Genomic DNA, 22043 nt, shown 5'->3' on the forward strand with positions numbered 1-22043 from the left:
TAATGGTGATGGTGATGGTGGTGATGGTGGTGGTGGTGATGGTGATGATGGTGATAGTGATGACGGTGATGGTCCTTGAACAGCCCTCAGGTGGGCATAGGAGGAGGAACCAGGTGTGTCTGTGCCGTCACCCCCAGGTGGACTCACATGGCCCCGGGGACCTGCACGGTGTGCTTGTAGAGAGTGGGGCAATGCCCGGGATGGTGTATCTGGGAAGATTCTGGGCCCTGGGGCCTAAGCTGTGTGCCCCAAAGAAGCTGTCAGGGGTCACTGGGGCTGACATTTCCTGCAGAGTAGTGGTGATGGTGATGATGATGATGATGATGATGGTGGTGGTGATGGTGATAATGGGATGGTAGTAATGATGATGGTGATGATAATGGTGATGATGGTGGTGATGGTAATGATGGTGGTGGTGATGGTAGTGATGGTGATGGTGGTAGTGGTGATGGTGATGATGAGATGGTGGTGATGATGATGATGGTGATGATGGTGATGATGGTGGTGGTGGTGATGATGGGATGGTGGTAATGGTGATGGTGATGATAATGGTGATGATGGTGGTGATGGTAATGATGGTGGTGGTGATGGTAGTGATGATGATGGTGACGGTGATGATAAAAGTTGAGAAGTACCTGTGTAGGGTTGGTACTACCCATGGTTACAGGCATTCCCTGGGGGAGGGGGTTGGAATGTATCCCAAGCTAAGAGGGGACACAGCGAGTCCCTGATTGTTGGACAGTGGCTGGGGCCAATATCATCCAGTGGCTCCTGTGTCCTCAGGAATCTCCTGGAAATGTGCTGCCTTGTGTGGCCTCAGCGATGATACCAGGGGCTGCCCTAGCTCCGTACAGAGAGGATGCGGTGGCCTCTTTCAGGCAGCTGTCCCTCTCCAGTGTGGGCCTTGATCCCACCGTCATGGCAGTTTTCATCCCTTGGTGGCCGATGAGCCCACGCATGTTGTCCTGGGGCTGCAGGTCAGCTTTCCTCCCACCCCAGCTCTGTAGTCATTCATCAAATAGTCCTCCTCTCTCGCTTCCAAAAAACAAAGGGCCCTTTGCTCAGGACGCCAGCTGGCTGGCCCAAAGCCATCCTTAATTATAGCTTCTGGGAGCACCAGCCCACCAGCTCTCTCAAATGACTCTCTGTCCACATTTGCAGTGGCTCTGCAGGAAGTGTCAGCCCCAGTGACCCCTGACAGCTTCTTTGGGGCACACAGCTTAGGCCCCAGGGCCCAGAATCTTCCCAGATACACCGTCCCGGGCATTGCCCCGCTCTCCGTGCAGGTCCCCGGGGCCATGTGAGTCCACCTGGGGGTGACAGCACAGACACACCTGGTTCCTCCTCCTACGCCCACCTGAGGGCTGTTCAAGGGCCAATCTCTCTCTCTCTAATCTCTGAATCCCCCAGTGCTGAGCGGAAAGCGTTGGTAGAGATGGAACAGGGAGATAAAGGGAGGCTGGCTGGGGCGGGGGGGGGGGGGGATGCCACCCACACAGGACACAGAGAAAGAGCTCAGGCCCTAGGGGCCTGCTGCGAGGGGAGACTGGAGGGTAGGACAGGCCGTGGGTGGCAGGGAGCACACTGCTGCACCCCAGGCCTGCTGAGAGCTGAAAAGACTAAGGCGGAGCCCCCGAGCCTGCGGTGGGTCGAGGGTGCTGTGGACTCTGCTCTCTGCAGTAAACACACACCAGCGCCCTGTCACCCAAAGGGCCACGTGTCACCCACAACCCCACTGTGTCTGGAACGCAGAGGACTTCTAGAGCAGCCCGAAGGCGGGAGGAAAAGCCGGGACCGCAGACAGGGCTCTCCCCGCGTGGGGCTGAGGTGCCGGTGGCGGTGGGGGTTAGGGGTACCTGCGCCTGGCTGAGAAGCTCCCAGATCAGGTCCTCCTTGCCGTTGACGCTCCGAGCCACAACGGCATGCGAAGGGACCCGGGCCAGGTAGCAGTGCTCGTACTCGTCCACTGGCCGGCGGGTGTTGTCTGTGCAGAGCAGCTCATACTGGTCCCTGTCGGCCTTCTGGGGCAGGTGCTCTGGGGAGAGAAAGCCCAGGGAGCCTGGGTAAGCTGCGGTGCCCACTGGACCTCCAGGTGTGGCTCAAAGGGGGCTGAGAGAGGACCTTTCCAAACAGATGTGATGCAGCTGTGGGCTGGAGGAGCGGGCAGGGCGGTAACTGGTTCACCATCCTGCTGTGGGGAGACACGGGGCCCCTACTACAGAAGTCCCGCTCCTCTGTGGTCCTGCTAGGAGGAATGGTGACAGCAAATGAGTACTGAGCATTCATGACCCACCGACGGTGGTGCTGGGGACTGTCCCTGCTTGGTCTCATTGCATCCTCACAGCAGCTAGGGAGCCCAAGAAGATAACGATCCCAGCCAGGCCTGGTGGCACACACTGCAATCCCGGTACTTGGTGGGGGGCTGAGACGGGAGGGCTGCAGGTTCAAGGCCAACCTCAGCAACTTAGTGAGACACTGTTTCAAAATAAAATAAAATAGGACTGGAGTTATATAGTTCAGAGGTAGAAGGCCCCGGGCTTAATCCTTAGGACCACAACTAATAACACCAACAAAACAACAACAATAATAATATTAGTAATAATAAGATTATCCCATTATAAATGAGAGGAAACAGAATCAGAGTTTTAAGGCAACTTAAAATCTCAACAAAACCAAGCATGCTGGTGCACTCTTAGAATCCCAATGCTTGGGAGACTGAGACAGGAGGATCACAGGTTCTAGGCCAGCCTGGGCAACTTAGCCTGATCCTGTACTTAGGCTGAGACAGGAGGATCACAGATTCAAGGCCAACCTCAGCAATGTACCGAGACCATCAGTAACTTAGCAAAACCCTGTTTTAAAATAAAAACTGGAGCTAGGCATGGTGGTGCACACTTGTAATTCCAGCATTTGAGAGGCTTAGACAGGAGAATCCGGGTTTGCGGCCAGCCTCAGCTACATAGTGAGGCCCTCCACAGCTTAGTGAGATCCTGTTTCAAAATAAAGACTAAAATTGGGCTGGGGATGTAACTCAGAGGAAATATGCCCCTGGGTTTAATCTTCAGTACTGCAAATATAAATAAATAAATAAATAAATAAATAAATAAATAAATAAATAAATAATAAAAACTGGAAAAAAAAGTAGGGGATGCTGGGAGTGCAGCTCTGAGGTAGAATGCCCCTGGGTTCGATCACCAGTACCAAAAATAAAATATAATAGAATAAAAATAAAATAGGGCCGGGAATATGGTTCAAAGGTAGAACACCTTTGGGCTCAGTCCCAGGACCACAAAAAAATTTTTTTTCAAATGATTTAATGATGTTAAACTTAAAAGAATCAATATGACCTAATGATTTCAAAAAGATATCACATATTCACTCAGTCACCCAAGGGCCCAGAGGAGGTTGCAGCAAACCCCGGCTCACTCCTAACACTCACCTGTACCCTACGCCCGCCCTATAGTCTCTCCCCAAATTCTCCAAAGAAGGTGGTAAAGGATAACTGGGTCTGTAACCTGGGAGGCTGAGACAGGAGGACCACAAGTTAGAGGCCAGCCTCAGCCACTTAGTGAGACCCTGTTTCAAAAGAAAAAATAAAAAGATCTGGGAGTATAGGTGAGAGGTTGAATGTCCCTGGGTTCAATCCCAGCCACGCACACACGCACAAAGACACATGCACACACGGTAATAAGGAATCACGGAATAATAAACGACTTTGGCCAAAGGTAAACCCGGATGGTCTGGGACACCTGCGCCCCCATCAGTGAGGCTGTTTCAAGCTCTCTAGGGTGACCGCTGGCCGGGAAGTGCACAGAGCTGTGCCAACTTGAGCATCCAAGCAGGACATGAAGATAATGACTTGGAACAACTTGTTCCTGGGAAAGGAGACCGAGAGGTGACCCACTAATTAAAGTGGCTCATAATAAGGCACACATCAGTTGCCAACACGCTGACAAACCAAACTGTCACAAGGGGCCAGTGTGTTGCAGGTGGCTAAGTAAGAGATGGAGGGACTCGGGAATCTTCCTATCACGGGCTCACCCGAGGCCGTGAGGAGCCGAGGCCAGTACCACGTTGAGAACACCGGTCCTGCCCAGTGGCAGCGAGCACACACTGGGATTTAAACATTCTGAGTGGTGCGGTGTATTTTGCAGCTGACAGATATCTAATTGGCTATAAATCCCAGAATCTAAAACCTCAACATAGCCAGACATTACAAGGACCAATAGAAATTTAAATAGAATTAATTAAAAGAATGTGACTGGGAGCCAGAATGTAGCTCAGTGGCGAAGCATCTGCCTTGCAGGTGTGGCGCTCTGGGTTCGATCCCCAGTTCAAAAAAAAAAAAAAAAAAGAATGTGATTAAATTTGAAAGTGATAGTTTAGTGATTAAGAGAACCAATTATTAAAACACTTTTTTTTTTTTTTTGGTGGTACTGGAGATTGAACCCAGGGGCATTCTACCTCTGAGCTATGCTCCACCTCTATTTTATTTATTTATTTTTTAGTCCTGGGGTTGGAACCTAAGTGCATTCTACCTCCAAGCTATTTTTTATTCTTTATTTGGAAACAGGGTCTCACTGAGTTGCAAAGGGCTTCACTAAGTAGCTGAGGCTGTCTGTGACTGCCATTCTCCTGTCTCAGCCTCCCGAATGCTGAGGTTACAAGCGTGCGCCACCATGCCCAGCAACCCAGCTCTATTTTTATCTTTTGTTTTGAAACAGGGTCTCTCTAGGTTGCAGAGAGTCTCCCTATGTTGTTAAAGCTGTCCTTGAACCTGCAATCCTCCTGTCTCGGCCTCCCAAGTACTGAGTTTATGGGCGTGTGCCAACACAGCTGGCTTAAAACTTGTTTTCAGTGTCGAGGATGTAATCCCACGGTAGAATGCTTGCTTGGCACGCTCAACGCCCTGGGCTCCATCCCATGTGCCTCAGAACAAACGAATTAAAATCTTGCTTTGTTTTCTTAGTAAGCCCTGTTTAGCTGTTCAGAAAGTTTGTCTGCTGGACTTAGAGGGAGCTTCCTGCGATGGGCTGGGCAGGTGGGGAGAGGCTGGCACAGGCTCCCGACCAAGGAGATGCTCAGAGCCGTGTGGGCTGAGAAGAACAAGATACAAACCACAGAGATGCTTGTGCACAACCACGCCCGTGCCACTCAACACCGGGGTATCATTTTTATTTTTGTGGAACTGGGGATGGAACCCAGGGGCGTTCTACATCCGAGCTATAGCCTCAGCCCTAGTTTTTATTATTTACTTGGAAACATAGTCTCACTGAGTTGCAGAGGCCCTCACTAAGTAGCTGAGGCTGGCCTTGAACCTGTGATCGTCCTGCCTCAGCCTCCCAAACACTGGCATTACAAGCCTGCTCCACCACGCCTGGCTTGGGTATTGTTTTTAGATGTGAGGAGACTCTGGGTGATGAACAGTCCCTGGGCTTAGCCTGGGCCCCCAAGGTTCTGCATCCAGCACTTACCAAACACTGTCAGGTGCCTCACGAAACTCACGTCTCCTACACCATCCTCCAGACACCTAGGAACAGGAAAGCCGCTGTCAGGTGCTGAGCCTGGGCACGGGCGGGCCCAGCTCTCAGGCGGTCCCCTGAAGGTCTGCCGGGCGACCAGCCCTGGGCAGCTGGTGCCGGTAGTTGTTCAGGTACCAGTCCATCCTCACGGAGGCGGTGGCCCTCCTCAGACGAGCAGCCTTTGAACCCCACAGCACAGCTTAGCCCTGCAGCAGACGCGCCAGGCACCTCTGGGGACAGACGGAGGGCGCAAAACAAGGACCCTCGTCTTCCTCTTGGAGAGCAGCCCAAGTCAACAGGGGTTGCCTGTTTTTTTTTTTTTTTTTTAATAAAGGCTTAAAGTTTTTTACATGGATAATATAGGCACTGGATAGCCGTGGAGTTCAGCCAGTTTTGTGGGTTTTTTTTTTTTTTTTTTTTCAGTACTGGGGATGAACTCAGGGGCATTCTACCTCCAAGCTACACCCCAGCCCTAATTTTGGTCTCTTTATTTTTTATTTTTTATTTGATCTCTGAGCTACACCCCCTGCCCTATTTTTTTTTTGTTGTTGTTGTTGTTCTTTTTTATTTTGAAGCAGGGTCTCACTAAGTTGCAGAGGGCCTCGCTAAGTAGCTGAAGCTGTCCACGAACCGCGATCCTTCAGTCTCAGCCTCCCGAATGCTGGGATTACAAGCGTGTACCACCACGACTGGCGGTTTTTGTTTTGTTTTGTTTTTGCTTTGCTTTTGTAATACAGGGGATTGAACTCTGGAGCATTCTACCTCCGAGCTACACCCTCAACCCCCACCTTTTTTTTTTTTTTTTTTTGGAAACAGAGTCTTGCTAGGTTGCTGAGACTGGCCTCCAACCTGCAATCCTCCTATCTCAGACTCCCAAGTACTAGGATGGTGGTGTGTGCCACGCTTGCTGCGCTCTGGTTCCGATCAGTCGCCTGGATTGTGGAGTGGTCCCTGCAGGGGCTGAGCAAGGTGGAGAGAGGTGGGGGCAGGGACCCCGCTCTACAAAAGGATGTGAGCTGGGGGCCTGGCCCCCACCTGCCTGCGGAGCCCAGGCCTGTGTCTACAGATGCAGGGTCCCCAGAAGTGAGCCTGCTCCCTCAGCCCACAGTGAACCAGGAAAGAAATTCGGGTGCGCCCCAGGCTCTGGGGAGACAGGAGGGGCTTCCACGCCAAAGCTTGCTCCTCTAGAAGGTCAGGAGTGAGAGCTGGCGTGGGAGGCACTCGGCCCCTCCACTCCCGGTGACGTCTCCCCCACGCCAGGGCGGGGAGGAGCGGGGCCGCTCACTCACTTGAAGGCGCCTGAGTAGCCGAAGTAGGGTTCACGAGAGGAGCAGGAGCAGTGGTCTGCGCCTTTCCCCGCGCACAGCTGACACAGGCTTGGGTACAACTTCTTATCCGCACAGGGGACGCAGCTGCTGCTGAAGAACTGCCCGGCTGCTGGTTGACAGAAAGACACAGGTGCAGGGAGGTGGCCCTGCCCGAGAGCCCGCTGGCCTGCCCGCCCCGCCCAGGCCTGTCCTAAGGAAGGCGGGCGCTCGGCCGGCCAGATGCGGCCAGCGGATGGCCCGGGGTCCCTGTGTTTGGGCATCACACCCATGTGCAGCCCAGATCCTCCCCAGCTGGTCCCCTGCAGGATGTGACATCAAGAAACCAACCAGGCTGCGCCCCAGCCGCCAGCCTTTGTAACTCACAACATGGCGGCAGCTAAGGACTAGGCGGGACCCTGTGTGGTCAGCCAGTCCCGCTGCCCTTCTGCATCTCAGACACGGGCCCACCTGCACCTCCCATTCTATGTCCAGAGCCCTGGAGGCTCATGGGGAGCCCCCTGCCCAGAGAGAGTGGGAAGTCTTGCTGGCTATGGGAAGGGGCGTGCCAATGGCCGATGGCCAGCGCCTAACTGCCCAGGAGTACATGCAGTGACATCTGTCACCAAGGTAAACAGAATTCCCCAGGAAGGGCAAAGTAGGGCCAGAACGTGGTCCAGGCTGTAGCACTCCATCAGACCCCTCTCAGCCGCATGTCCCAGGCACAGTCACGGTCACCAATACCGCAGAGGTTGGTGGCACTCAAAAAGACACACTTTCAAGCCGTGCATGGTGGTGCACGCTTGTAATCCCAGTACTTGGGAGGCTGAGACAGGAGGATCATGGTTCGAGGACAGCCTCAGCTACTTAGCGAGGCCCTCTGCAACTCAGTGAGACGCTGTTTCAAAATAAAGAATAAAATATAGGGCTTGAGGTGTAGCTCTGAGGTACAATGCCCCTCGGTTCCATCCCCAGTACCGCAAAAATAAAATAAAATAGGGCTGGGGTGTAGCTTGGAGGTAGAATACCTCTGGGTTCCATCCCCCGTACCGCTAAATACATACATACATACATACATAAGTAAATAAATACATAAATAAATAAAATAGATCTGGGAGTGTAGCTCAGGTAGAATGCCCCTGGAGTCAATCTCCAGTGCCACCAAAAAAAAAAAAAAGACATATTTCAGAATATAGGATTTGATGTTTTTTGTTGTTGTTGTTGAAACAAGATGTCACTAATTTGAGGGTCTCATTACGTTGCTGAGGCTGTCTTCAAACCTGCAATCCTCCTGTCTCAGTCTCCCAAGTGCTGGGAGTACTGCATGCACAGCCATGCCTGGCTTTGGTCATTATCTCCCAGGGCTGAAGAGGCCTCCTGTGCTCGCCTGGGCTGGACAGAATCCCTGCGAAGCTTCCTGAGAAGCTGGGAGGAAGGTGACCTTTCACCCTGGGTCCCCTGTCAAACCAATGCTCTGGGAATCCCAGGACTGAGAACAGCCCCGAGAGTTAAAAGTACTGGGGCAGAGAAAACCCAGGCGCCGGCTCCCACCAAGGCCGAGACACACACGCTCGCACGGGGTGGCCCGCGCACTCCCGACCGGGGGCACCGCCCCTGCTGGCTCACCTGTGTCAGGGGAGCCAGCGGGGAGCAGCAGGCCCAGGGGGATGTTCCAGCCGGCAGCCCAGTCCAGGCCAGGGTGGCAGGACTTCTTGCCCCGGAGCTGGTTCAGCTGGAAGCCGCTCCCCTTCTTCACCAGGGCCACTGCGTAGAAGTAGGTCTGTGGGTCTGTGAGCAGAAGAGAGAGAGGAACCAAAGGCGAAGCCACATGGTCACAATTACTCTTCTGAGAGTGCGTGCTGAGGGGTTTTAGAGGGTCCTGAGACCTGCACTGTCCCCTGGCAAGCAGGGAGAAAGAAATTTAAAAAAAATTTTTTTTTAAGTAAACCGGGCATGGTGGTGCACACTTGTAATCCTAGTACTTGGGAGGCTGAGATGGAAGGATTGCAGGTTTGAGGCCAGCTTCAGCTACTTAGTGATGCCCTCTGCAACTTAGTGAGACTGCTTCAAAATAAAGAATAAAAAATAGGGCTGGGGGTGTAGCTCAGAGGTAGAATGCCCCTGGGTTCAGTCCCCAGTACAACTAAATTAATTAATTAATTAATTAATTAATAAGTCCTTAACTGACAAGAGAGAGAACTCTGGAGCTCCTCAAGGCGGTGACTGCTACAGCCCCCCCTGGCTCATTAAGTTAGACTCTGAGCTTTGACAGCGCTGCAGTCAGGAGAAGGCACTGTCTGAATTTTAAACCTGATCTTTCCATTTGTTTATTTGTTTTTACTTTGGAACGCTGGGAACCTCTGATCCTCCTGTCTCCACCTCCCAAGCACAGGGATTCCAGGTATGAGCCACTGCGTTGAGCTTCTCCCGGACTCTGGGGAGAGGCCGGCTCCTCTCTCCTGATGCAGGACAGCAGCGGCAGCCACATCTCCCAGGCAGCCACGCCCTCGCCAGGGAAACCACTGGCACTTTGTAGCGTAGGATACTGGCGAGCTGTGGTGCGTGACGATCAGGTATAGTGGATACACCATCGTCTTCAATACTTCCTTTCTTCCTTTCTTTTTGGTACTGATAATTGAACCCAGGGGCATTCTACCTCCAAGCTATACCCTCAGCCCATTTTTCTTTTCTTCTCTTTTCTTTCTTTTTTCTTTTGTGTGGTACTAGGGGTGGAACCCAGAGGCTTTCTACCTCCGGGCTGTACTCCCAGACCTATTTTATATTTTATTTGGAAACAGAGTCTCACTAAGTAGCCGAGGCTGGCTTCGAACCTGTGGGATCCTCCTATCTCAGCCTCCCAAGCGCAGGGATTACAAGTGTGCGCCACCATGCCCGGCTTTTTATTTTTCATTTTGAGATAGGGTCTTGCTGAGTTGCCAAGGGTCTTGCTAAATGGCTGAGGCTGGCCACAAACCTATGATCCTCCTGTCTCAGCCTCCCAAGAATCGGGATTACAGGCTTGCACCACTGTGCCTGGCTGACTTAAAATATTTTCTATTCGCAGTAGGTTTGCCAGGACCTAAGCCCCAGCATAAGTCATAAGCTGGGGGGCACGTGTAGACCTTTCTCTGCCTGTCCCTCTGGGCCAGTGGAGACAGGGACCTCGAAGGCCCAGCTGCAGGCGTGCGCGGGAGAGCTTCCGCTCCCAGACACTGCGACGTTGCTGCTTCTCCGCAGGGCTTTTCTTCCTTGTCCACTACAGCTCAACTGCAAAGGTGGGGGCGTGCAAGCCGGAGTCAGGTGGCAGTGGCTGCGTGCCACTCCAGTGGCACCAAGGGACAAGGACAGAAAGGAGGCGGAGTCCATTCACAGACCCCCCTAGAACCTCTCCTTCCAACAAACTCCATGCGTGGTGGCACCCGTGAAAGAAAGCATGGGATAGAGGCGATTTGATTTTCACTTGTCTGCAAAATGGGCCTCCCAAGCTGGGCATGGTGGTGCACACCTGTAGTTCTAGGACTTGGGAGGCTGAGATAGGGGATTGGCAGGTTTGAGGCCAGCCTCAGTGACTTAGTGAGACCTACAGTTACCTAGTGAGACTCTGTTTCCAAATAAAAAATAAAAAGGGCTGGGGGTGTAGCTTGGAGGTAGAATGCCCCTGGGATCAATGCCCAGTGCCAAAAAAAGTCCCATTGGTGCAGCCCCACTGGGGTGCAATGGGCTCTGGGCAGCACTCCGTCTTGGCCTGTGGATGCCCCCACAGCCTGCAGCACCCAAGGCAGCACCAGGGACAGCACCCTCAATCCAAAGAGCTCCAGTATAAAGCGGACAGAGTCCCCGCCTCCCACGGTGGCTGGGATGTCGCACCAGTCCTGGGCACCCAGGGAGAACACACCGTCTTTGGATCCATAAAACTCCGCCATAATGGGTTTCAGGTTGTAAGGGGCCAGGCCTGCCTTGGCCACCAAACTGCCATCAAGGGTCACGGCCTCTGCTTCGTTGGCCTGAAAGAGAGGAGATTGACTGTGAAGGGGGCTGTCACCTCTGAGAAAGACGATGGTCTAGCCATTGCCAGGGACGCTCATGCTGAGTCTTAGTGAGCTACAGTAGATGGTGGAATAACTAGGTGTGTGTGTGTGTGTGTGTGTGTGTGTGTGTGTGTATTATAAAAATGGGTCTGGGAGTGTAGCACGGAGGTAGAAGGGTTTCCAGGAACCCCAGTACCACATACATACATACATACATACATACACACACACACACACACACACACACACACACACACACACTATTCCCTTATCACAGACTTTTACATTATATTTTAACAGTTTTGCAACTCTCTCCTATGATATTTTCCTGTCTATTACTTTATTTGTTTGTGATACTGGAGATTGAACCCAGAAGCATTCTACCCCTGAGCTATACACCCAGTTCTTTTTTATTTTGTTTTGAAACAGGGTCTCGCTAGGTTGCTGAGAACCTCTCTACTTGCTAAGGCTGGCCTTGAACCTGCGACTTTTGTACCGCCACAGCCAGCTTTTTATTACTTTAAATGTCATGAGACCACAACCTTAGGCTCTTGTCCCCCGATTAATGATCGTAGGTATGTGAGAATGACATTCCTTGTAATATATTTATTTTTCACCAAACAAATTTATTCTTTAATAAATAATAGTAGCAAAATTGATCTTTATATACTTTCTAGGTATGCAAACATCTAAAAATATTGATATTTTTGTGTGTTGGCTACCTTCTATCCATCTCATATCTTGCTACATCACCAAGAAATTCTAAAAACAATGTTAGGTGGAACTCCTCCCCTCCTCCTCCTCCTCCTCCTCCTTTCCTCCTCCTCCCCTCCTCTTCCTCCTCCTCTTCCTCTTCCTCCTCCTCTTCCTTCTCCTCCTCCTCCTCTTCCTCCTCCTCCTCCTCTTCCTCCTCCTCCTCCTCCCCCTCCTCCCCTCCTCTTCCTCCTCCTCCTCCTCTTCCTCCTCCTCCTCCTCCTCCTCCTCTCCTCCTCCTTCTCCTCCTCCTCCTCCTCCTCTTCCTCCTCTTTTTTGGTGCTAAGATGGACCCAGGGCTTTGACCAGGCCAGGCAGCCCTCTAGCGCCGAGTTACCTCCCCAGCCCGATGCTGGAGTCCTCTCAGATGCTCTTTAACATGCTAGCTAGGCTTGCATAGATGTCTCACTGAGGCTGACTCCTTCTCTCTCAGGTCCAATGAGCATGATTCTGACTAACTGCTGTTTGCCCCACAGGAGCAAGGGTGGAGGGAGGGAGCGTGGGCCTCCCAGGCTCCCGCTCAGGCAGCTGTGACCTACCACGATGGCCCGGATGCAGTCAAAGTAAGAGGCTCGCCTCACGCAGGTGACGAGGGGACCGTCCGCTGGAAGAACTTTCTTCATGTTGTCATGGAAACTGGAGCATTTAGCGGATTCAGCCTCCGACACGGTGCACCACCTTACCGTCTTTCCAGGATTCTCCTGACACAGCCCTGGGGAGAGAAGCCAGAGGCCTGATGGAGAAGCCAGTCACTTTCTCTGCAGGCAGAAGGGGTTGAGACAGGAGGCTCACAGGTTGGAGCCCAGTGCGTGGTAATTTCACAAGATCTTGTTTCAAAATAAAAAATAAAATAGGGATGGGGGTGCAGGTCAGTTCAGAGATAGAATGCCCCTGGGTTCAATCCCCTGTACCACAAAAACAAAGAAGGAAGGAAGGTTGGTTAGTTTGAGACCAGCCTCAGAAACTTAGCAAGACTCTGTTTCAAAATAAAAAACAAGCTGGGGGTGGTAGCGCACGCTTATAATCCCAGTACTTGGGAGGCTGAGACCTGGAGGATCACAGTTTGCAGACAGCCTCAGCTAGTGAGGCCCTTTACAACTTAGTGAGACCCTGTTTTAAAATAAAGAATAAAAACTAGGGCTGGGGGTGGTAGCTCAAAGGTAGAATCCCCCTGGGTTCAATCCCCAGTTCCACAAAAAAATAGAATAGGGCTGGGGATGTAGTTCAGTGGTAGACTGATAGACTGCCTCTGGGTTCAATCGTGTGTGTGTGTGTGTGTGTGTGTGTGTGTGTGTGTGTGTATGACACACACACAAATTCATTTAACTGTCTGTATACTTAAAGTTCATTTTTTATGAAAAACACTTGGATAGGAAGGATTAGAGAAGAAACAGGCTGTATGCACACCGAGGGTGGGTGGAGGCAGTCCCCTAGACGGGCAGACCACTCACCGCCCACCCCTGCTCTTTGCAGCCAGTGTGAACATCCCCAGGGCGCTGGTGGCCACCCCTACTGAGCACAGACAGTTCTGGAGTCCTACAAGAGCAGGAGACCTAGAAGGAGGTGGAGCCCGAGGTGGAGACCCAGGCCCTGGAACCCTCGGCCCCCGAGGGCTCGGGCGGTCTGTGACTGCACCTCTGCTTGCTCAGTTCTGTGTGAGCTACTTTGATCACTTTTCTCTCTTTTGCAACCAAATGATGATTTAAAAAAATAAAAGTTTCTCTGTTCAACTAGAAAACTGAGCTTTGGGCTGGGTGTGGTGGCACAGCTGGCAATCCCAGCATTCAGGAGGCTGAGACAGGAGGATAGGGGTTTGCGGTCAGCCTCAGCTACTCAGTGAGGCCCTCTGCAACTCAGTGATGTACTGGTAGTGGGAAGAGGGTTTGAAATGTATTAAGGTATAAGTATTGGGAAAAGAGTTCCAATTTTAAAAATATATCCTTTATACTAAGAAGGCCAGGGCTAGCAGAAAGGAGGGACTTGTAATTTACATTTCTAAAGGGAAGGAAAGAAAGCCTGAGAGGCTCCTTTACATTTCTGAAAGAGAAACAAATGGCCTAAGGGAAATGTGAAGAAATCCCAGATGCCTGAGAGAAACAAATGGCCTAAGGGAAATCTGAAGAAATCCCAGATGCCGGAGAAACAATTTCACACTAGATATAGGGCTAGCATATCTACAGATCAAAGGACCTTCCTCGGACTTAGACAGGATAAAAATTCAGTAAACTGGAGTTCGTTGGCATTTTCATTCGAATTGCCCCCCTGTGTCGGCTCCGGCACAGGGCTGTAACTACCTCTATATTTCTACCTTCTAATAAACTTCTTTAAATCTGCAGCAGCTGTCCAAGCGATGAATACTTATTCTTGGCTTAGGACAAGAATCCACGGTTTTTCTGTTTGTCTCTGTGTGTCTGGTGGTGGGGGGGGTTATTTCACACCACACACCTTCCCCCCCCCAACTTATCCCCCGCAACAAGTGAGACCCTGCCCTGTTCCAAAATAAATAAAAAATAGGGCTGGGGGTGTAGCTTAAGAGGTAGAGTGCCCCTGGTGTGGATTGTGGATGTGGCAATACGTACTTGTAATCCCAGTACTTGGGAGGCTGAGACAGGAGGAGCACAGATTTGTGACCAGCCTCAACCTCAACTATTTAGTGAGGCCCTCCACAACTTAGTGAGACCTTGTTTCAAAATAAAGAATAAAAAAAAATAGGGCTTGGGGTGTAGGTCCCATCCCCAGTAACTGTAAAAAAAAGAGAGGGAGGGAGGAAGTGAGGGAAAGAAGGAAAGAGAGGAAGGAAGGGAGGGAGGGAGGGAGGGAGAGAGGGAGGGAAGGAAAGAGGGAGGGAAAAAGCTGAGCTTCAGGAAGCAGATTTGGGCCTCAGGCTGGTCCACCAGCCAGGGAGGAGGCAGGGGCTGGGGCCCACAGGGACGGCTCTGGCTTGTGAACAGGACTGATTGGGAAAATGACCTTTTGATCAATGTCTGACGTTGCCTGGAGTGGAGAGAGAGGCAAACAACAGGCCCTGGGGAAACTGCTCTAAGCCTAAACAGTTCTGGCCAAAGGCTCGCCGGGCTCTGGCAGAAGGCGGCCTCTCTGAGGGAGCTGAAGGGTGACCTCCACAGGCTTCTCTCTGTTCCCTGATTGTTTCATCTTGCTTTATGGAAGGTGGACGGCCACCCCCTGGGGACAGCTGGAGGCGGCCATCTCCCTGACAGAAACTTAACCGTCTATAACATTCCTAGAGCCAGTCATGGCGGCGCCCGCGTGTGACCCCAGTACTTGGGAGGCTGAGACTTAAGGATCGCAGGTTTACCCCGGCCTCAGCAACTTAGGGGGGCTCTCAGCCACTGGGTTGAGACCTTGTTTCAAAATGAAAAATAAAAATAGGGCTGGGAGTGTAGCTCAGAGGCAGAATGCCCCAGGGTTCAATCTGTGATATCACCAAAGATAAAAACAAAAACAAAACCATCTTCTAAAATGTTCCTAACGTGAGACCCCACTTCTACAGCAAGACACAGACAAGAACTGATGTGTTGATCATGACCTGTAAACAGGAGGTAAAAGGAGGAGCTTTGGCGGGGGTCTCCCGCCTTCTCCCGCTCACCTCTTTGACAGCAAGAGTAAAGTGTAAGCGCATTTATCAAGGCCCTGTCCAGATCAGTGGGTAGGGATGGGGGTGGGGGCGGTACCCCGAGTTTCCTTGCTACTTTGTTCTAGATTTTTGTTTTGTTTTGTTTGTTATGGTACTGGAGATCAAACTCAGGGACATTCTACCTTCAAACTATACCCCAGTCCTATTTTATTTTATTTTATTTTATTTTTTGTTTTTGAAACAGGGTCTCACTAAGTTGCTGAGGCTGGTCTTGAACCTGTGATCCTCCTGTCTCTGCCTCCCAAATATGGGGCTTACAGATGAGTACTCTGTGCCCAGCAGGGCGTTTCCCTGTGACTGTAGTTGGGTCACAGTTGTGCCGTCTTCCCAGCCCGCCCCAACTTAGCTCCCTGCAGGGCCCTGGGGTGTCTGTGCTAGGCCAGGAGGGCGCCCACACGCTCCCCCATGGAGGAGAAGGGACTGAGGAGCCAGGGAGGGATCCTGGCTTTTCTGACTGCACCATTACCACCCTCCCACTGCCCAGTTAGGGTGGGAGGGAGCCCACCCTCCCAATATGAAAAGGGGCCCTGCGTCTGTATGTGAGATTTGCACTAGTGAAAACACACCTGTCCCTGGGCTCTGCCCACAGCCCTGTGTGTGGTGAAAAGACAATTTTTTTTTCTTTCTTTCTTTTTTCTTTTTTGTGGTACTGGGGATGGAACCCAGGGACATTCTACCTCCGAGCTCCACCCCCAGTCCTATTTTTTATTCTTTATTTTGAAACAGGGTCTCACTGAGTCGCAAAGGGCCTCACTAAGTATCTGAGGCTGTGGGCGAACAAGTATCTGAGGCTGTCCGCGAACCACGATTCTCCTGTCTCAGCCTCCCCAGTGCTGGGGTCACAAGTGTGCACCACCACGCCCGGCTGTGAAAAGACAATTTTTATCCAACTCAGAGAGGTCAAAGACAGCCTGGGTCGCACTGCAGCCGAACGAAAGCAGGTGGATTCCTTTCAAGAGTGATGGCTTTTCCCCTTTGGCCCACAGGCTGTGGGGCTGCTGGCGCCCGGCCCCTCCCCCAGCAACCACCGGGGCGAACTCACCCAGGGCTAAGGCGCCCAGCAAGACGAAGAGGACGAGCCTCATCTCCCCAGCGGCGGCAACGGGCCTGCGGGCTGGTCTGGCTCCCAGCCCTGGCCCTGGGTCTTCTTCACTTGCCCAGAGAGGGTGGATCCGCCTACACAGAAAGGTGCCCGCCCCGCCATCACACTGCCACTCCCTCCCCAGCTGCTTATCTAGCCAGCAGCTCCCAGGCTCCCCAAACACCAACTCCCTGGGGCCAGGAAAGCGCGCGCACGAATGCACAGAGTTTGGGGGTCCTTGCGCTTCCCCCTGAAGCGACTCTGGAGACCCTCTGAGGTCCCGCGGGAGGCGCCCGAAATGGCCAGACGGCATCCCTCAGCTCTGGGGCTCCTGCTGTTGTGCCTTGCTTTAAGTGTTTTAAGTTAGATATTAAGGCTTAGTTCAAGTTTTGCTAATACAAAATTTGTTATAATCATTAGTAAGATCAATAATTTAGTGTGTTTTTTTAGAATTTATATCGTAATAGAGTTTGATTCTATAAGTTTTATTTTAGTCTTAAATTTAAGTTTTTTAGCTTAACTTCCTCTTGAGATTTAAATCCAGGCACCGGGCGGGAAATAACTTATAAGAAAATTCCCACAGCAGTTATAGAACAAGCGCCGGCCGGAGCCAGCTCCACTGCCCTTGTGTCTGGACAAACATTCCATAGATAAGAGACCCTCTTCCGTGAGCCCCTGCCACCCCTAAACATCCAGGCTTCTCAGGCAATTTAAACATAGGAGTTATAAATTTAAAAAGTGTATACCTTCCCGAGCCTGCTCTCCCTCATCTCCTCTATCTAACTGGCAGATAGAAAGACAAATGGGGCAAGGAACCCCGGCTGTCCTGGGGAGGGGGGGTAAAACACATCCCGTTATCTCATTCTTCAACATCTGGGTAAACATACCGTAAGAGGAGGGACCCTGTTCCCAGGTCAGTGGTGTGCTTTATGGTTGCTTTTCAGGTTGTAAACATCAAAAATGTCCAGGCTGATAGAATGACTAATGACCTTGTAACAAGATGCTATATAAGGGGAGGGTTAACAAAAGACGGGCCCTTGTCATGATCTGCTGAGCAGAGGTGCTTGGGTCCAGGTTCCAACCTGTTAATAAAGTGTGGCTTTTTGGACAAACAATTGTCTATGGACAGTTATTCTTGCTCGCTAGTGTACAACACTGCCAGGGGAAAGTATGCTAAGTTTCAAGAAGACTGAAAGAACTTTTAAAATACGGTAAGCGTGCATGAAACTTCGCAGATCCTTAGTGTGCAGCGTGACTGATTATCACCCAGCAAACACGGCCACACAGCCAGCCCTCTCTCAAGAAACAGAAGCTCAAGCCCAGCATGGTGCAGATTTTTAATCCCAGTACTGGAGAGGCTGGGACAGGAGGATCACAGAGCAGGGTGACCTGAAGACAGCCTCAGCAAGTGGTAAGACTCATCAACCTCGTGAGATCCTGTTTCAAAATAATAAAAGGTGGGGGCCTGGGGATGGAGCTCAAGGGTAGAAAGCCCCTGGATTCAATCTCCAGCCCAACAAAGAGTTTATCTAGTAGATAAATAAATGTACATAAATATCTCAAAAGTGGGTTGAGCAATCCCCTCTGTGGGCCTGTGGACAAAACCCAACAGGGTACAGGGACATCTGGCCTCCTCAAGTTAATGATCCACCAAGAGCTAACAGACCCTAAATCCAGCGGGCTGCGGCCTCAGGCCCTGGAGCAAACGCTGAAGACTTTTATGTACAGGGACGAAGTCACAGCGTGAAGGAAGCACGTCCGTGGGGCCAGCGCCGTCTCCTGGGCGCAGGCTGTCATTAACAGCAAGCGGTCAGGCTGTATTGTGGGAGCAGCTTTAGTGACTGTGTGTCAGGGACGATCTTTGGGAAAATAGAGATCTGTAAATGTATGGCAGGACCAGGCACTGGAGTCAGCCCAGAAGGGAGATGCTATCGGTCACCCCTCTCCATCAGGAAGAAAGCGAGGTGCAGACAGGTTAAGTGACGCGCCCAGCTCACCGACGGGTGCGTGGCCAGGGTGGCATTCAAATGAGACACCTGTTTCCACGGCCCCCGCTCTCCCCCTAGGGCCCCAGCTGTTCGTCCCTGGAGCACACCTGGGGAAGCCCCCGCTGACAGAGTGGGACAGCACTCAGAACCTCTCTTAGGTCTCTCTCTTGTTTTAGGACCTAGATCCAGTCAGTTTTTCCAGCCTTGAACAACTCCCTAGTTTTTTTTTTTTAATTATTATTCTCAAATTCCCTTTAATTGTGCGGGGGCGTGGTGGCGCACGCCTGTAATCCCCGCGCTTGGGAGGTGGAGACAGGAGGATCGCGCAGGTTCCAAGTCAGCCGCGCTGGCTTAAGAGACCATTTCCAAATTTAAAAAATATAAAAATAGGTCTGGGAGTGTAGCCCGGAGGTAGAAGGGTTTCCAGGAAGCCCCGTACCACCACCAAAAAAAAAAAAAAAAGAAAGAAAAAAATTCCCTTTAATTGTTGCTTGCAAACTGACCCATTCTTCCCTGTCTCTTTCAAAGAGACATCCTGTTACCTTCTTTTCCCTGCGGCTTGGCAGCCTGTGTTCTACTGTCCAGGGCACACAGTTTCAATAAATGTTTGCCCACTCAGAGACTCCTGCTGCAGCAGCCAGGATTATCTACTGCCTTCATTTAGGGTGTTGGAAACTTAAACACAATGCCCTGGTGGAACCCAGGGGCATTCTACCTCTGAGCCCCTTCCCCCAGGGCCTACTTTATTCTTCATTTTAAAACAGGGTCTCACTAAGTTGTGGAGGGCCTAAGTAGCTGAGGCTGGCCGCGAACTTGCGATCTTCCTGTCTCAGCCTCCCAAGTACTGGGATTACAAGGGTGTGCCACCATGCCTGGTTTATTTTTTTTTATTATTATTATTTTTTTTTTGGTGGTACTGGGGTTCCTGGAAGCCCTTCTATCTCCGGACTACACTCCCAGACCTATTTTTACATTTTTATTTGGAAACAGGGTCTCCTAAGCCAGCGCGCGCGCGGCTGGCTTCGAACCTGCACGATCCTCCTGTCTCCGCCTCCCAAGCGCGGGGATTACAAGCGTGCGCCACCAGGCCCGGCTGCCTGGTTTATTTTTAATTTTAAAAACAAGGTTGCACTAAGTTGCTGAGACTGGCCTCAAACCTGCAATCCTCCTGTCTCAGCTTCCCAACTACTCAGAGTACAAGTGTACACCACCATGCCGTCTATTCCTCATATTTCCAAAGTAAATATTTTGCCATATTTACTTCCTGCACTGCTTCATCCCATAGACAGATAAAGTTCCCTTTAATCACAGCCCAGTCTAGATGGGCGTGGTGGCGCACGCTTGTCATCCCAGCACTCAGGAGGCTGAGACAGGAGGATCACGGTTCGCAGCCAGTCTCAGCTACTTAGTGAGGCCTCCACAACTTAGTGAGCCCCTGTTTCAAAATAAAGAATAAAAATAGGGCTGGGGGTGTAGCTCAGAGGTAGAATGTCCCTGGGTCACATCCCCAATACTAAAAAAATAAAATAAAGAATAAAATATAGGACCGGGAGTGTAGCTCAGAGGTAGAATGTCCTTGGGTTCAATCTTTAGTAACACACACACACACACACACACACACACATCATACCCTAAGCTGGGTCTAGAATATCTGGCTTTAGGTGACAGCCCTGCCAGAGAAACAGAAAAGTGACGCTAAACACTGACCCCAAACACCAGGTCCCCAGGAACATCACAACCGCTCCCCACTTTCACCACAATCCTCACAGGACACAAACCTACATAACCACGTTTGCCCTTCTCCAGAGGATGGCTACTGAATTAAACTTCAGTGTATCTCAGAGCCCTCTGGAGGGCTTGTTAGGATGCACAGTGCAGTCAGGTGTGGTGGGGCAGGCCTGCAATCCCAGTATTTGGGAGGCTAAGACAGGAAGATCGCAGGTTCACGGCCAGTCTCAGCAACTTAGGTTCTCTGCAACTCAGTGAGATCCTGTTTCTAAATTAAAACACACACACACACACACACACACACACACAGAGTTAAGAATGTAGCTTAGCTGGGAATGGTGGTGCACATTTATAATCCCAGCATTTGGGAGGCTGAAACCAGAGGATTGCGATTTGCGGACAGCTTCAGCTACTTAGTGAGGCCCTTTGCAACTCAGTGAGACCCTTTCAAAATAAAGAATAAATAGTAGGGCTGGGGATGTCGCTTGGAGGTAGAATGCCCCTGGGTTCCATCCACAGTACCCCCCCAAAAAATGTAGCTTAGAGGTAGAATGTTCCTGGGTTCCATCCCCAGCACCACAAACAAAAAACCCCGTGGTCTCTGATGTAGGATAGAAAAAAATAAGTGGGTAGAAAAGACAGTGACAGAAAGGAAACGTAAATATAACTTTTTAAATTTTTTTTCCAGTACTGGGGATGGAACCCAGGGGTATTCTATCTCCGAGCTACAACCCAGCCCTATTTTTTATTCTTTATTTTGAAACAGGGTCTCACTGAGTTGCAAAGGGCCTAAGTAGCAGAGGCTGGCTGTGAACTGCGATCCTCCTGTCTCAGCCTCCCGAATGCTGGGATGACAAGTGTGCACCACCACGCCCGGCTAAAATTAATATAAGAACCTGGAGCTGAAGTCTTTAGCCCACAAACCAGTTCTCTTTCCCAGGCCTGATGCTCCCAAATTCCTGGGAAATCTGTAGGTCCTAGAGTTAACTAAAAGAAACTAGAATTGCCCTGTGCATTGACAAGACAGGATATTTTGAGAAACCTATCGTTTAGGACACTCCAGCATACCTGTCAATCAGCCAGAGGACCCTAAGGTTGACCAGACTACCAGGAAGCGCCCCGGACTATGGGACTGAGATCAGCCACCCTGAAGCTGACCAGACCACAAGGTGGCTTTCCTCACCCTTTTCCCAACAATAGGCCTCGGCCTTAAAAAAAAAAAAAAAAAAAAAAATCCAACCAGGTGTGGTGGCGCACTTTGTAATCCTAGTATTAGGCTGAGACAGGAGGATCACAAGTTCCTGGCCAGCCTCAGCTACTTAGGCCCTTTGCAACTCGGTGATACTCTGTTTCAAAATAAGGAATAAAAAATAGGGCTGCGGGTATAGCTCGGAAGTAGAATGCCCCTGGGTTCCATCCCTGTAACTTAAAAAAAAAAATACACACACACACACACACACACACACACACACACACACACACACACAGAGCCCGGGTGGCGTAGGGTTGTAATCCAGTACTTGGGAGGCTGGCACAGGTGGATCACAGGTTCGTAGCTAGCCTTAGCTACTTAGTGAGGCCCTGTTTCAAAATGAACAAAAATTAAGCCTGGCGTAGTGGCGCACGCTTGTAATCCCAGTACTTGGGAGGCTGAGACGGGAGGATCGCGGTTTGTGGACAGAGGACAGCCTCAGCTACTTAGTGAGGCCCTTTTCAACTCAGTGAGACCCTGTTTCAGAATAAGGAATAAAAAATAGGACTGGGGGTGTAGCTCAGACGTAAAATGCCGCTGGGTTCCATCCCCAGTACCGCCAAAAAAAAAAAAAAAGAACAAAAACTAGGGCTGGGGATGTAGCTCCAGGTAAAATGCTCCGGTGTTGCATTCCCAGTTCTGCAAAATAAATACATATAAATTAACAAAATATAGGGCTGAGAGTGTAACTCAGAGTTAGAACGACCCTGAGTTCAATCCCTAGTATCAAAA

General features: G+C 50.9%; 1 protein-coding gene across 1 annotated transcript in view; it reads right to left on the reverse strand.

Moving 5' to 3' along the window:
* The window catches only part of LOC308263628 (inhibitor of carbonic anhydrase-like), a gene marked incomplete at both ends in the record, with an annotated part of 49775 nt that extends 33428 nt beyond the window's left edge, over positions 1 to 16347 (reverse strand). The window contains 8 exons of the mRNA XM_080696613.1: positions 1857 to 2035; positions 5475 to 5530; positions 6812 to 6959; positions 8453 to 8614; positions 10722 to 10830; positions 12147 to 12319; positions 13066 to 13143; positions 16185 to 16347. Coding sequence (XP_080552739.1) covers positions 1857 to 2035; positions 5475 to 5530; positions 6812 to 6959; positions 8453 to 8614; positions 10722 to 10830; positions 12147 to 12319; positions 13066 to 13143; positions 16185 to 16347 — 1068 coding nt within the window. The remainder of the gene's footprint in view (positions 1 to 1856; positions 2036 to 5474; positions 5531 to 6811; positions 6960 to 8452; positions 8615 to 10721; positions 10831 to 12146; positions 12320 to 13065; positions 13144 to 16184) is intronic.
* Between the last annotated feature and the right edge of the window lie 5696 nt (positions 16348 to 22043).

This window comes from Muscardinus avellanarius (genome assembly GCF_963383645.1).
Source record: "Muscardinus avellanarius genome assembly, chromosome: 5".
Taxonomy (NCBI): Eukaryota; Metazoa; Chordata; class Mammalia; order Rodentia; family Gliridae; genus Muscardinus; species Muscardinus avellanarius.